This window comes from Aptenodytes patagonicus, chromosome 11 (genome assembly GCF_965638725.1).
Source record: "Aptenodytes patagonicus chromosome 11, bAptPat1.pri.cur, whole genome shotgun sequence".
NCBI classification, from domain to species: Eukaryota; Metazoa; Chordata; class Aves; order Sphenisciformes; family Spheniscidae; genus Aptenodytes; species Aptenodytes patagonicus.
The window spans coordinates 7,595,543-7,609,890 of NC_134959.1; the positions used below are offsets into that span (position 1 = coordinate 7,595,543).

At 37.4% G+C, this 14,348-nt stretch overlaps 1 protein-coding gene across 3 annotated transcripts in view; it reads left to right on the forward strand.

Moving 5' to 3' along the window:
• The window catches only part of ADAMTS18 (ADAM metallopeptidase with thrombospondin type 1 motif 18), a 79,249-nt gene that overhangs the window by 22,060 nt on the left and 42,841 nt on the right, over positions 1-14,348 (forward strand). For 2 of the 3 annotated variants that reach the window (XM_076349086.1, XM_076349084.1), the window contains exons 4-8: positions 7,350-7,632; positions 11,338-11,537; positions 12,285-12,368; positions 13,237-13,396; positions 14,027-14,132. In XM_076349086.1, the coding sequence (XP_076205201.1) occupies positions 7,350-7,632; positions 11,338-11,537; positions 12,285-12,368; positions 13,237-13,396; positions 14,027-14,132 (833 nt within the window). Of the gene's footprint in view, positions 1-7,349; positions 7,633-10,825; positions 10,973-11,337; positions 11,538-12,284; positions 12,369-13,236; positions 13,397-14,026; positions 14,133-14,348 lie in introns of all 3 variants that reach the window. The other variant, XM_076349085.1, reaches the window with a different exon arrangement.

Sequence of the window (14,348 nt, forward strand, 5' to 3'; positions counted from 1 at the left end):
ATGGGTGAATTTGTTTGGCAAACATAAAAGCTAGGGAAAAGTTTAAACTTAAATTCTCTCTTTCATTTAGTGTGTTTGCATGCCTTTGTGCTGCCTGGTTTGGGATAGGATCAAAAATGAACATGCTCTGAGTTTTACTCGTGGGATTTCTGACTTCAATAATACATGTGTATTATTGGAAACCTCATGAGAGTCCATTCTCACTAGTTTCCCAGAACATTTTCTTTCCCAAATTGGTATAAATGCGCTCTGGAAATGCTTGCAGAGACAATATTCAGCTCAATGGGAGATCCTGGGTACTTAACACTCTTTAAAAGTCAGTCATTTATTTAACAACCTGTGTATGGATTTAGGGTCCAGAACTTTCACTTTTTGTTGGAGAATCATGGATCGTGTCCCTGTCACTGTCTCTCAGAAGTTTGTTTAATTTACCCAGTGCTTCAGTAACATGGGCACATCTGTGTGAAGTGCCCTGCTGAGGGGGGCAGAAAGAGCATATGAAGGCAAAATACGCCTCAGCTCTGTTAGCTGCTGCTGTCCCCTTTGCAGTTACCACCCAGAAAAGGGGCTGTAGTTCATAGCAGAGGGGGAATGAACTTCTTTAATTACCATGATTTACTGCCATTGGTTTGGCTGTTTGCTCATGATGCTTCCCGAGGGTAAAGATATCTTTCACCTCAGCAACACTTTCTGCAATTCGGCTCCTTCTTTCTGCTTTGCCAGATATGTTGCTTGTCATTTTTTCTACCTAATTTCACATCTTAATTTGCTCATTTTGATTATATTTTCCAGAGCATTGACATTTTGACCCTAACCTGAGAGGTGCTCAATAACCCATCTCTCAAAAAGTCAGTTAGTGATATCGAGTATCTACAATTCCAGGTCAGGCTGTACTATACTGCTGGCTATAATTCTTGGAAGTTGTTTTGCTTATGACTGTAGTAAGGTTATAGTCTTGCATATTTTTCAGACTACCAACTTAACCCATCCCAAGAGGTGAGTCTACTTCATTACACATTCTCTAAAGAAATAATAATTTATTTAGACTGCTTACATGATGCAGGATTGCTTTGAACAGCCTTGTACTACTATTGGTTGAATATCCTTGCTTTGGAGGAACGAGAAATCCATGAGATGAATGTTGGCAAACTTGACAGACCTTTGTTCTTCCTGGGATTCCTTGGCATGTGTGAGAAAATTGTATCTTTCCCCCGTTTTCAAGGCTTGACCCAAAACCCATTCTAAACAGCTGGCACTTTTCCTGCTGTTTTGACAGGATTTTGTATCAGGCTGACGGTATATGCACAGGGGACTGCCATCTCCACATGGGTTTCTCTGAGTATGCATTTGAAATGGATCTGAAATCACTCACTGTTCTCCAAGCTGCTGGCCATGAACTAGATGTCACAAAATATCATGTAGACACATAAATATTATGCTGTGCTTGAGCTAATAACCCAGTCTCTTAGCAGCTACATTGCTTCTAGTTTAAGCTGGCTTGCCACCAGCTGCCTTGGAGCATGTGCAGAATGAATGGAGGGCTGACAGCAAACGTGAAGATCATTTCTATACTTCGTGAAGGGACTACCATTATCCACTTATAAAACCTGAGGGAAGGGCCTCATCTCCCCATCAGACTGTGGTGGAATCTGAGCAGAGGCACAGGAGTTATGGGGAGACTTCTCCCTTCTTCTAGCACACGGTGCAGTATGTTGCTATTTGAAAATTGACATCTGCCCAATTCTAGAGGCCTGTCTGGGCCCAAAGACAACCTCTGGCTGTTGTCAGGTAGCTCTACGTTGTGTGAATAGCTTCATGTTCTCTGGATCTCCATCGTACCCTCTTTCTGCTTCTACGATGCTCATTATTCCAGCATGGGAAACGGTCTGGCAGACAAAACCCACAGGTGGGACATCTGAGCTAGGGGAGTCTCTCCGACAGCAAGGGAATTCTTTGGTGGCAGAGATATGTCTTTTGTGTTTCCTTTGTGGTGCCAAAGTGCCAGAGACTTAGCAGAGCATCAGGGCAGAAAATAAGAGTTTGACTTTGATTAAAATGAACTGTAGCTAAGATCATTTCATGAGTTTTCACTGCAATGTGAATGAGAAAAGACTCCAATATGCTGTGTCATGAGATGGTCCCAACAATATTGTGATGTGGATACTAGATATAAAGGCATCTTTGACTGCAGATAACTTTAAACAACCAGCAACCATAGTTCTTAGGTCATCTGTTCTTCTTTTTCTTTATATTTCAAGGAAGTTCTTAATTTACATTTTTGTTTGTTTTAAGTAGAACTAAAAACTGTACTTTATGTCTCTGTACTTTACGTGCTGTAACTCTGGTTAAGATGTGTTTGAATCAATGATTTGTGTTTTGTAGGAGCTGGACAGTTGGGAAATAACACAACAGAAGTCTTGGATCAATGTCCACTGAAGTCTGTGGAAAGCTTTATGCCAATTTCAGCTGGCCTTTTGTCAAGTCTTTTAAAACTTTGCATGACTATTTGGAACTATTTTAATGGGTGTGAGACTACATTTAACTCTTCCTTTTGAGAGATTTTTCATCTTGAGTACATGCACACCCATCTAATGGTATAGACTTCATTGATTGGCCATTGTTTTATCTGCTCTCAGTTTAGACACAGTGGTTTTTTAACACCTAATTTTATATATATGCTCATAACACTGAATAAAGCATTCTGGATACAAGTAGTATTCCTTAGACAATACATGCAAACTTCTTAGCACTTTATTTAGTTGAGATACTCCTGTCTTCGTACAAACTATACTTTAACTTTGCGTCAGTCAGTATTAAGTAGTTATGTTTAGCAGAGATATTGCGGTTCATTTATTCATATGTTTTAATTCTCAGTTTCACTTCATTATGTTTCTTACCTCATTATTTGCATCTGGTTTATGAAACTCCTGTAACTTTAATATGCATATGGCCAAGCTGTTGCCTTTAATTTAATTAGCATGTAATGAAAATGCCTTGTATGCAAACAGAGAACCCACAGCCATGAGGGTCTTCTAGTTTAGAGCAAGGGTTTGTCTACTATCTCAGGACTTAGCTTTGTTAAATTATAGGCAAGAAATATAAGTTCTGAAAATCCTTCACTCACTGTCACTGCTGTGTTTTTTATGGAGTGTCTGTTTTTTGGAGATGCTGAAACCTCAAAATTAATTAGGTTTACAGGCTGGTAAGCTGCCAAAGGCTTCACTCAGAGTCTAAGAACACAGGGGGCAACAAATGGGAGCAGCCTTTGTGCTGTTCCAGTAAGAGGCCAATGAGACCTGTTAGAAACAGATATGTTAGTGTGTGACTCTCAAAACCGTTCCATGTGGGTCTAAACCAGTGGAAGATTTAGCTGGTTTTGTATAGCTAAGATGAACTTTCAGTGGTTTAAAAAATTCTCCTTATTTTTCAGTTTATAATCTAACTTCAATTAAAAAAAATCTTGAAGCAGGCAGTTTATTATCATTTCCCTTGTCTAAATTTCTTTTTGAGATTCTTCCTCCTTTTGAAACACACCAAGAAAATGGAACAAGTGCCTTACCTTGGTGATAACACCCTGATACTGAGGAATTTCACAAAGACGTATTGGATCTGACAATTCCTTTAGTCCAGAGCTAAGCAAACATTTCATAACAAATAACAAGTAGGAGGAATGTTGCCTTCTCATCTCTTCTCAACTTCTCTGCAAACAAAGTGCAAGTTCCTCTAATTTATTGATTCAGAATTATTTTCTGACCACACAGATCAACGTATGTCTTTCTGTTTACTTTCCAATGGCATGGAATATCCCTTACAGAAGGATAGCAAATATGTGTTGTGAGGGAAGAACCAGAGAACAGCAAATTCCAACTGAGCAATCTCTTGGGTTTTCCTTCCCACCATATTCTCACAATTACTGCTATTATTAGTGATAGTCACAGTGGGAGAGAGAGGGAGTAGACAGGAGTCCCTGGTCTTTTTCATGCTGTGTTGTCTAGACTTAGTAAGAATGTTAGATTTTGTCATCCTGCTTCCTCTCATGGTGTTATAATTGCAGAGAATCTGAAATAAAAATGGAGTTTTGACCTATCTGACCCTCTCCTTGTTGGTCCCAAACCCATCAAAGTTAATGGAAAGATATCATTGAGGTCTGATTCAAGGAAAATCACATGTATACTTAAAGTTAGGCTGGCAATAGGAAACCTAATGCATAAATTCCATGACAGTTTTGACAGCATTTGTTCACCTACTGAAGTATTTGAGCTGGATAAACATATTGCATCTAACTCACAATTATAGAGGTGTTTCATGTATGTGTAGAAAAAATTCCCAGAAACACTTTTTTTTTAACACTTACACTGCCCAGGAGTACAGACTATCCAAAATCTGGCCTTCAAGAAACTGGAATTCTTTGACAGTGTCAAGTTAGAAAAGATGATTCTGTGCTAGTATCCTTCCTCTGTGCTCTAGCATTTCTCAGCTGGCGTATTTTCCAGCCAACATGACCATAGCCATAGGCCACTTTGCTTTACCTAAGGCTAAAATTCAAGAACCTGCCAGAAAACTATCTGGCAGTTATTGCCCAACTGCGCCCTTTTCAGCGATCCAGAGGACTGCATCTCTGTCAGAAGTCAGCTCAGCGTTCTCAGCATTACTTTGAGATTATGTAATAATCTCTTACTAAAGAGATTATTTTAATATGAATCCTTGAAACCATCCCATACCTGGAAGAAATGGAAAATGGTCTGTGATTGAATGTGTCCAGACTGCTCTGTGGCACTTCCCCTTTCTTCTTGACAACTTCATAAAACTAGATGTTATCAAAAAAGAAGGTATCTTTCATTCACACAACATTTTTCAATTTGGAGGTTGTGTCTGATGTAAAACCCAAAGGAAAGAAATCTTATTGGAGATTTAGGGTCATTTCTGCCGAAAAAAAAGTGAATACATTTGTAAGGCACTCAGTCAGCTACAACCTATGTAAAGGTGCAGCAATATACATGCAGTAAAGGGCCCAGAATTCAGGTCGCTTTCTGCCCCCCCGCCCCCCCCCGAATTCTCAATCCACCATTCTAATGTTAAATATAGAAATTACATTTGGGGCTGAAACTTGGCGTACATCAGGGACAGTTTCTTACAGGAAAATGTAGAAACCCCTTTGTTCCATATGGTTTGAATCATTTACAAAATGAATCCTACAGGAATAATTTCAGATGTGGAAACCTTTAAAATGAGGAAATAAAAAACAGATTCACTACATTTCTGTTTTCCAGCTGAAAAAAAAAATCATTTAGCAGTGCCCAGTTATCAGTGCACTCTAGTAGATAAAGATTGCCTCTCAAAACCACTTTTAAATTGTGTGATGACACACATCATAAGGATTAAAATATTAGTCTTCTTCCCTACAGGAAAGTACTTTGTCATGATCAAATGTGATCTGACATTTGAAATATGCCAGCTTATTGCAGTGAGCAGGCAAGTTGAATTCTTGTCAATTATTTAAAGCCTGCCTCTTATTGACAGAGGCACTTTTAACCTTCATTGAGAATGTTAAGTAGATATAGGCTGAGATACATAGTTATGAATTCATGTTGAAGAAAGGAGAGGGGGCAAATTGTTAATCCGAATATCATCTATGTTTGTTTTCATATTAGTTTTCAGGAGGCAATTAGACTTTCCCAGTTCATAATATGGAATCTCCTCTATTGTCAAAATTAAGATCACACTATGATTTTATGAGCGCTATTATTAGGCCCCTGTGAAAGATGCTTATATTGGGGAGTACTGCAAAGATACCTTTGATTTGGGAAGACAGAAGTGAATTTCCATGAAAAAGGCATAATGTATGACTATAGCCTGTTGAGGACCTGTATATGTCTGATAAATCTTTTCAGCTGGAATAGACTTGAAGTCAGTTTTAGCTTTAGCTTAGTAAATAGTTAAAGCTGTGAAGATTTCATATGTAACTTTCTATTTTCACTTGCTTTTCATTTTCTGTTGAGTTTTCCTCATGGGAAACAGGTCTGAAAGTGCAGAAAATTCCACAAATCCTTAAGAAATACAATGCTTACATTAGGCATTCAAACTGCTCTCCTTCTGATACCCTTGGCATTCTGGTCCTAGGAGGTTAGGCTAAAGAAAAGCATCCATTTCAGTAGGGAATAGGTGATACATGTCCAATATGTGCATTTTCAAAGAATACTGTTTGAGGAAGGAGGTGGAATCATGATCTGGGAGGACTTAAGATGTCGGGGAAGATGGTTTGCAATTGACATTTGTTTGTCTGCACATATTTTTCTGAAGCATAAGAGATATGTAGTCCTCGTGGGATGTCAATTTTGGCAGGAGGGTGTTGGCACATGGTAGAACCTCACTGATCCAAAACAAAAATCTGTATCTAGTATTACGTATATAATGTAATAGAATTACCTGATGAAACAACTTCTTGGTTTTTGACTTGGTAAAAAGGAGTGTTTATTACAACATGTTTTACAAAACCAAGAATGAAATAAAATTATAGCTGATTAATGAGCTGCATGGAAATACTTCCTCAGTGCCACCCACATTTCCCTGGCCCTGATCCTGGAAACACTTCATCCCATGTGCAGTTTTATGCACAGATACTATGTGAAAAATACAATGTACTTTTCCCATACTTACTCCTGTCTTTCAGGGATCCAAGAAGGAAAACAATCAGATACTTGCTTCCACGGATCAGGTTTCTCTTGTAGGAGGGCACAAATTTTAAACTGCCTTTATGATGATTAAATTGTGGGGAGTTGATTACTGAATGATAGCACTAAAATGTTCAGATGCTTCAACTTTGTGCTGCTGTACCATAATGTGCTTATGTTTCTACTTAGAGTAACTTTAAGTCTGGGATTCCTGTCTGGTAATACCTTGTTCTGAAAAAAACCTGAACCTTAATTCAAATATTTTGTTTTACTAATGTATGCATTTATTAGAAGTTGCATTTTCCAAAAGCATTTTCTTTTTATGTGAGACTGTATACCCTGTACACAAACACACACGAACATATCTATACTGTGAAGAATGGATTAATATTGCATATGAAATTATTCATGGTACTGTGTGAAGGTGCTATGCTGCCAGTCCCACAACATTCTTGGTTTGTGTGTTACCAAATGTGAAACCTGGTCATCTCCAAAGTGAAACAATGCATACTTGAATTGGGAAGACTATCTAGATTATATCTTGAGTAAATCTAATTTAGAGGAGCACATTTCAATCTGTCTGGGCTTTGAAGGGAGGTCACTTTAAGAGCTAGCATGTTCCAGCTGTGAACCTTGACAGTCTTTTCTCTAATTTGTGGTGGTGTTTCTTTTTTTTAGTCAGGTTTGATAAGGACACGGAAGATCGAGTTCCTTATATCTCCATTACCTCAGCAGCTAGCACAGGAGCACAACTACACATCACCTGCTGGACACCATCCTCATGTATTATATAAACGAACTGCAGAAGAGAAGGTGCACCGGTACACAGTAGAGTCCAATCCCAAATACTTTTCTTTTGGTCATCACAGAATTCACACTTCCCACAAGTATCATGCTCAAGCGAATGGTTACCACCATGGAAGGTTTCAAAAGCAACATTTTTGTGGACGTCGCAAGAAATGTATGTAAGGAAACTTTCTCTCCTTGTTTGAGATAGTGGCTCTTAGAGACTGTATCGTGATTCTGAGGTGTGGTTCATAGTCACCTTTGTGATGGAGACATAATATTTTTAAATTATACATTTATAAAGTGAAATAGATATGACAAACTTGATTATTCCTTTAAATTGATGTCATCATCTGTTTTATTAAGCCATCAGAATCACTGTTTAGTTTTCTTATTCTCTACCTAGATTAAAAGATCCCTTGCCTGATTTTTTTTTACATTGACATAGTTTTCAGTAAGCAATTCTGTTTTAGATTGCTGCTTTTGCACAGTGATGGATGCCAAGTCACTGAACTGCTGTCTGTTAGTTTGGGGATATATAACTAATTAGGCTTGAAGATGGAGAAAAAGTCTTCCAAGTCATTAATTTCTGAGAGGAAGTCTTTCAGAACTCACCATTTGATAATGAAATTTTCAGCAACGGAGATCTTCAGAAAGAACCTCCCATGTAAATTGTTTAAATAAGATTTTGGAGCCACCTCTTAAAAAACACATTGGAATATATTATCCTGCCAAGGTCTATTCTGAGTCCTTCATTAGGCCCTCAAATTGCAGAACATTTTAGAGCCGCCTTGGACCCTGTATCTGTACTTACAGCATTCAGTTGATTCTTTTTGAAAGCTGAGCTGCTTCTGAGCTGAGTTTCTTAATGAGGGTCTCCAGGACTGCACACAGTTTTGAAAACATTGTCTCAGTCCAGTTATATTCTTCCAACTTCCTACTAGGGTTCTGAGAAAATAAGCAGGTTCCTTTTCCAAAAGGCATGTAAGGAAGAAAGAGAAAAACAAATAGAAGGAAAGGAATGAGAAAGGAGGTAGTGGAAAAGGTGACTGTCTGAGACTGAGGCCTATTTGAGGACTGAAAACTGCTTATTAAAAATTGACTGCTTCTTCAAAAATCCTTCTCCCTAGATTTGAAAGCTAGACCTCAAATGCCAGATGCACAAGCCTATGATTCAACCTGTAAACATTTGCATTCTGATGCTGTTCAAAACTACTTCGTTACATACTCCCTTTCCCTCCTGTCTGGTTCTCCTGCTGCCTGCTTCAGAGCAGAGGGTAATGGTGCTCTACACTGGTCTACAGTGTTTTATTTTATTTGCATTGTCCACTGTGGTCTTGCACCTTATTTACTGTACCCCGTGTGACTGCTTGTCCAAATTCAGAATTATTCATGTCCTCCTGAGCTTTTACATGATGCTTATCCTATAATAAATGAGTGCATTTTGAACAGTGTATTTTCATAACCTCCTGGGATGTAAGAAGATATTTTCATTATTCCTGTCTTACAAATGGGACTCACAGACACAGGAGAGGTCAAAAATAACGATTGATTCTGGGTACCAAATCAATAAACTGAGTTTTTCTTTGAAATACTTATTAAAATATGTGCTCCTGTAAAAAAATATATGTGTATCTATATATTCAATCATTTCAGTTACAACTATAAGTTCTTAGCTGCATATTCAAGCTGGGTTTATGTTACACGAAGAACATGCAATTAGCATCCAACCATGATGAGTTTAGTAGAAGTGATTTACCCATCATTGCTTAGGAACTCAGCATCAGATGCATTGTTAGAATCCGATTAAGCAAGATTGCATTTAATTACCTTAACCATGAAACTCTTTCTTTTCACATTCTGCAGTCTTTCACTTCATGCAATACATACCTGTAACCTTCTGAGAGAAAGGAAGGAGTTCTAAAAAATAACAACCTATTTCCATACGCAGCCTTGGTTAATCCATAGAACAAGTCGATCTCATGTTCACTGAATGAATGCAGTCCTACAGATAAAATCATGTGTGATCGTTTAATTGAGTAGGGGCAAATATAGAATGTAGAAGAAAAACTTATCACTCCAGTAAAGGCAACACCCCTTCTATAAGTACTTGGGGCTTTTTTCTTCTTCTTCCTTTCTTTTTTTTACATTGTTTTCCTGGTCTTGTTCTAAGACCTGGAGTCCTATCAGTTTGAAATTTTCAGCAAAATCCAGTCTGGTCACCTGGAATAGAAAATTTCAGCTTGAATGAGCAAAGGCATTGAGAATGCAGTCTTACGGAAGGCAGGCCTTTGCTATTAATACTGCCTAGTCAAGGTTAATTTATCCTAATCTAAGAATGAATCCAAGCTTGCTGAACAGTAAGAGGGAAGAGCACACTGCCACTTTTAGTGTCATAGAAGTAGTTTGTCCCACTCACCATCTTTTAAAATTTCATATGCTGGCAATTTGTAAGCACTAGAGAAGCCAGTTAATCATCTTTCAAACTCTTCTTCACAATCTAAATGTTTTTAGATCATGAGAATTGACTGGACTGTAGTTAGCAAATCATGCTTGAAACATTGCTGCTGCTTATCTTTTATTAGTAGCAGTGAAGTAAATTCAAGAGCAAAACTCCACTGCTCATGGATTTATGAGGTAAATGCCGTGAAGTTGTATTGCCTTCAAAATAGTTCATGCAAACTGATGTGCCTTGAACTGAATGCTTCACTCTTGGATGAGGCATGTCTTCATGTTTTGACGTGCTTCCAGAAGAGGAAAGTTCTTTGAGCTTGTAAAGTACAATTGTTTATAATTAGTGATACATTTTAAGATCTTACTAGCACAGTCACTTGCAATGTTATAGTTCAGAGTGACTTAGCTCTTGAAAGCAGACCACTGTTGTGCATTCTATGGTATTCTTGATTTCCCAGTTTGGCATGGAAGGAAGTAGCATCTGTTCTAGCTGTGTCATTGGAATAACTTTCTGATGAGGCACAGGCAGGATTTTTTTAATTACCTGAGGTTCCCTCACTTGTGTCATGTTACATTCTGTGTCAAAAAAAATCCTATTGTTATCCAAATAGTATGTTGAAGTGGCCTTTGAATTAATTCTTGATGCAAAGGCAGTGTAGGTTTATGCAAAAGAAGCTATGAATAACAGGAGCATTATAGGATGTAGGATATAGATTTCTTTTTCCATTTTCTGGCTCTCTGAAGAAATGGAGTAGAGACCATTCTCTGACCATGCCATTGACCATGGTACACAAGCACAGAGGGAAAAAGTGCACCCTGGCATTGGGGTGTGTGGGCTGGATGCATGTACCCTGTTGTCAAGCCCTTCTTGCTGTTGCCTGACATTTCCCTACACTAAATAAATATGTTCCCAGCAGGAATAATCTCAGTGGCAAATTCGCATAGAAGGCTAATGTCAATCACAATAGCAGGCTGGCAGGAATCTTACTTGTGGTGTGTGTCTGCTTTCTGTACTGATGGTGGACATCTGTTGTGGAAAGGAGTTTTTTACCAACTGCTATGTAAGTAGCACATGCCAAACACCTCAGGAAGTTATCAAAAGGAAGGAAAAATGTAGATATTCTGTTAAAAATTCTGTGTGTCTTTTTTGCTACAGATGCTACCATTTTATTAGATTAATTCCTTATTTTAAACTGCTTACTGCATACGAATGTGGTTCTCCCATTTCATTTTCTCCCTGTAGCCATCCTTCCCTCAGGAATGAATCAGGTCTTTTTTGATAAATACACAAGAACTTAGCCATAAGTATTAAATCACATGCTGTAAAAATAATCTAAGGCTCTAAATCTGTGATACTTCATTTTCTGATGAAACTGTTCATGGGTGATCTGAACCCTTTCCAAACCTGAGTTTTATTTCCTTTTAGATGCACCTAAGCCACCCACAGAAGAGACATACATTCTCTCGGATGAATATGGGACTTCTGCAAGGTTCAAAAGATCATCTGCTAAAATTCAGAAAAATGGAAGTCTAAATGTTGAAACCCTTGTTGTGGCAGATAAAAAAATGTTGGAGAAACATGGCAAGGAAAACGTAACAACGTACATCTTAACAGTTATGAATATGGTAAGATGTGGTGTAACTGAAGTATTTTTTTCCTGGGGAATATTGTTATGTCAGAGTAGGATCTTTCATTACATAAATAGGGATACCAAAAAGAGCAGGGGCACCTTACACAAGCCTTTCTTCAAGCCTCATCTGATGTATTACTTATGTCAAAAAGCTCTTGAAAAACACATCCCTAGATTATCACAGCTCTGGCAACAGTACTGTAGGGTAAAAAAAAAAGAAAAATTGGAAAATATTTAAAATGTTAAATTTTAAAATACTTCTTGTGTAGTACAAAAAAGGCAGGTACTCTGAAATTGAAACTTTCATTTCTTTTAGTTTCATGAAGCTTAGTCTGTTTTGTCTGATGTCTCTCCTTGAAACAAAAATTTATTTGAGAAAGCACAAATTTATTTTGAGAAATATAATTTAACTAGAAAGATGTTTTCCTTTGTGGCTTTGCTCTTTAGTTTTCTACTACAAAACTTGAACTTGAACTTTGAACTTGATTACACTTGATCCAGGAGACCAAGGACAGAACAAAGCCCGTTGAAATCAATAGAAGGTTTTCAAGTTTTTTGAATAAGTGTAGTGGTTTGGGGCATCATTCGTCTGGGTTAAGCTCTTTTGGATTAATCCTACAAGGTATATACTCCATTAATTTGTGTTGAAAATTGAAGCCCAATGCAATAACTCAATACATATGTTTAGTCTATTAAAAAAAAATACATGTAGATGATATTTCCTCTTCAATAATCATTGCAGGTCTCCAGTCTGTTTAAAGATGGAACGATTGGAAGTGATATAAACATTATCGTTGTGAGCCTTCTTCTTTTGGAACAAGATCCTGTAAGTTGTGTCAGAATTTTTGTGTGGCACACTTCATTTGCTACTGTTCAAAGGGAGCATTGGGCATTCCCACATTATGTACTTGAACTTTCATTAGAGGTTTCTTAAGACATAAAGCATGAGAAGATTAAAATCACAAAAACCTCCAAAATCACACTTTCTGCATTTCACTGCTTCTCAGTTTTTCATACCAAAATCTTCATTTCTTATAAATGTTCTTTAGAAACATTGAAATGCTTCCAGTAAGATAAAACTTAACGATTTCCAGCATTTTCTTGAAGAGTAATGGCTGGAATGAGAAATCTACTTAAGAAGCATTTAAATAAATAAAAAGATTTTGAACTGGGCTTTCCAGGATGTGATGACCATAAGGGGGAAGGAGTCAAAAGTCCCAAACTCAAGATAGCATGTAACAAAAGGTGGGAGTGGAGCCAATTCTTTTGTTAAGTATGCTGAGACAAAAGAAGACAAAATCTCTTTTGATGAAAAGAAATTTGTGATGGATTGATCTACTTGGATAATACTTTTCCTCCACAGAAATCTCCAAACATTTTAATCAAAAGGTTGAAAATGGTTTAGTGTTCAGCTTTATCAAGAATCAAATGTATTTGTACACTGTAATTCCAACCACTGACTTTGAAAATATCTATGTGTCTGGGGAGAGATGCAGTTTTATTTTACAATTGTAATAGATTCACTCATCAGTTGAATCGGTCATCACAGACAGTTAACATGGGAATGCATAAGTTTATGTAGAACAAATATGAAAAAGTAATTCCCTTTTCCCTAACCAACTCTTATTCTTTCAATCACCTTTCTCAAGTACTGATGGAAGCACCTTATTTCTGTGTCTGTGAAATATCTACAGGGTGGATTACTGATTAACCACCATGCAGACCAGTCACTGAACAGCTTTTGTCAATGGCAATCTGCTCTGGTTGGGAAGAATGGAAAGCGTCATGACCATGCCATCTTGCTTACAGGTTTTGATATCTGCTCTTGGAAAAATGAGCCCTGTGATACTTTAGGTATGATATGAAAACACATTCTGAGAAACTCATGGGTATCAACAGCAGCATCTTGATTGATAGAGACTGAAATGTTTTAAAATAAAAAAGCCCATTTTTACACATAATGTTAGCCTTCTTGAAGAGGAAAGAACAGTATTATTTTTATATATTTGTCTTTGAGGAACCTAGAAGAAAAAGAGTATTACTGGTATCATTGCCCCAGAAAAAGTGGCAAAACAAGCTATCTGAAGACATCCTTTTGGACTGTCACCTCTTCAAGGAATATTTTTGATTTTGAGAATATTTCTGAGCCTCTCTGATATAATTTTTTTTTTTTTTTTGTGGCTACTTGCCCTTTTTGAATGGGATTCCTCCCTAATTTGGGAGCAGTAAAGGCATGAGGGGGGGAAAGGATAATCTTTACAAGCAAAGTGTATTTTGGGAGGTTAGGTTTTAATTATACTTCTTATACAAGAGTCCCTTTATTGTCAAATAAAAGTCTGCTGTAATTCTTTCCTGATAAACCTGATGAAGTAGACAACCATCTTCATGCACCGCAACAGACTGGCTTATTAGGACCAGTGCAGATGATACATGTATTTGGAATTCTGTAGAGGAATAAGCTATTCTACTGCTTCATTCCTTCAGGATTTGCTCCTATCAGTGGCATGTGCAGCAAATATCGTAGTTGCACCATTAATGAAGATACAGGCCTTGGACTGGCTTTTACAATTGCTCATGAATCTGGACACAAGTAAGTTTCATGAGTCTTACAAGCTCCTTCTATAAATAAATATGTAAGTGAATGGAAACATAGCACTAGCTACTGTTAATCAGTCAAATATGGATCATTTATAGAGTGCTATATAAAGATTAGAATATATAGAGCATCCAGTTAATGCATTGGCCTTATTAAAGATCATCTCTTCAACAGTCATAAAAATAACTACTGTGGGATTTTGATCGATTT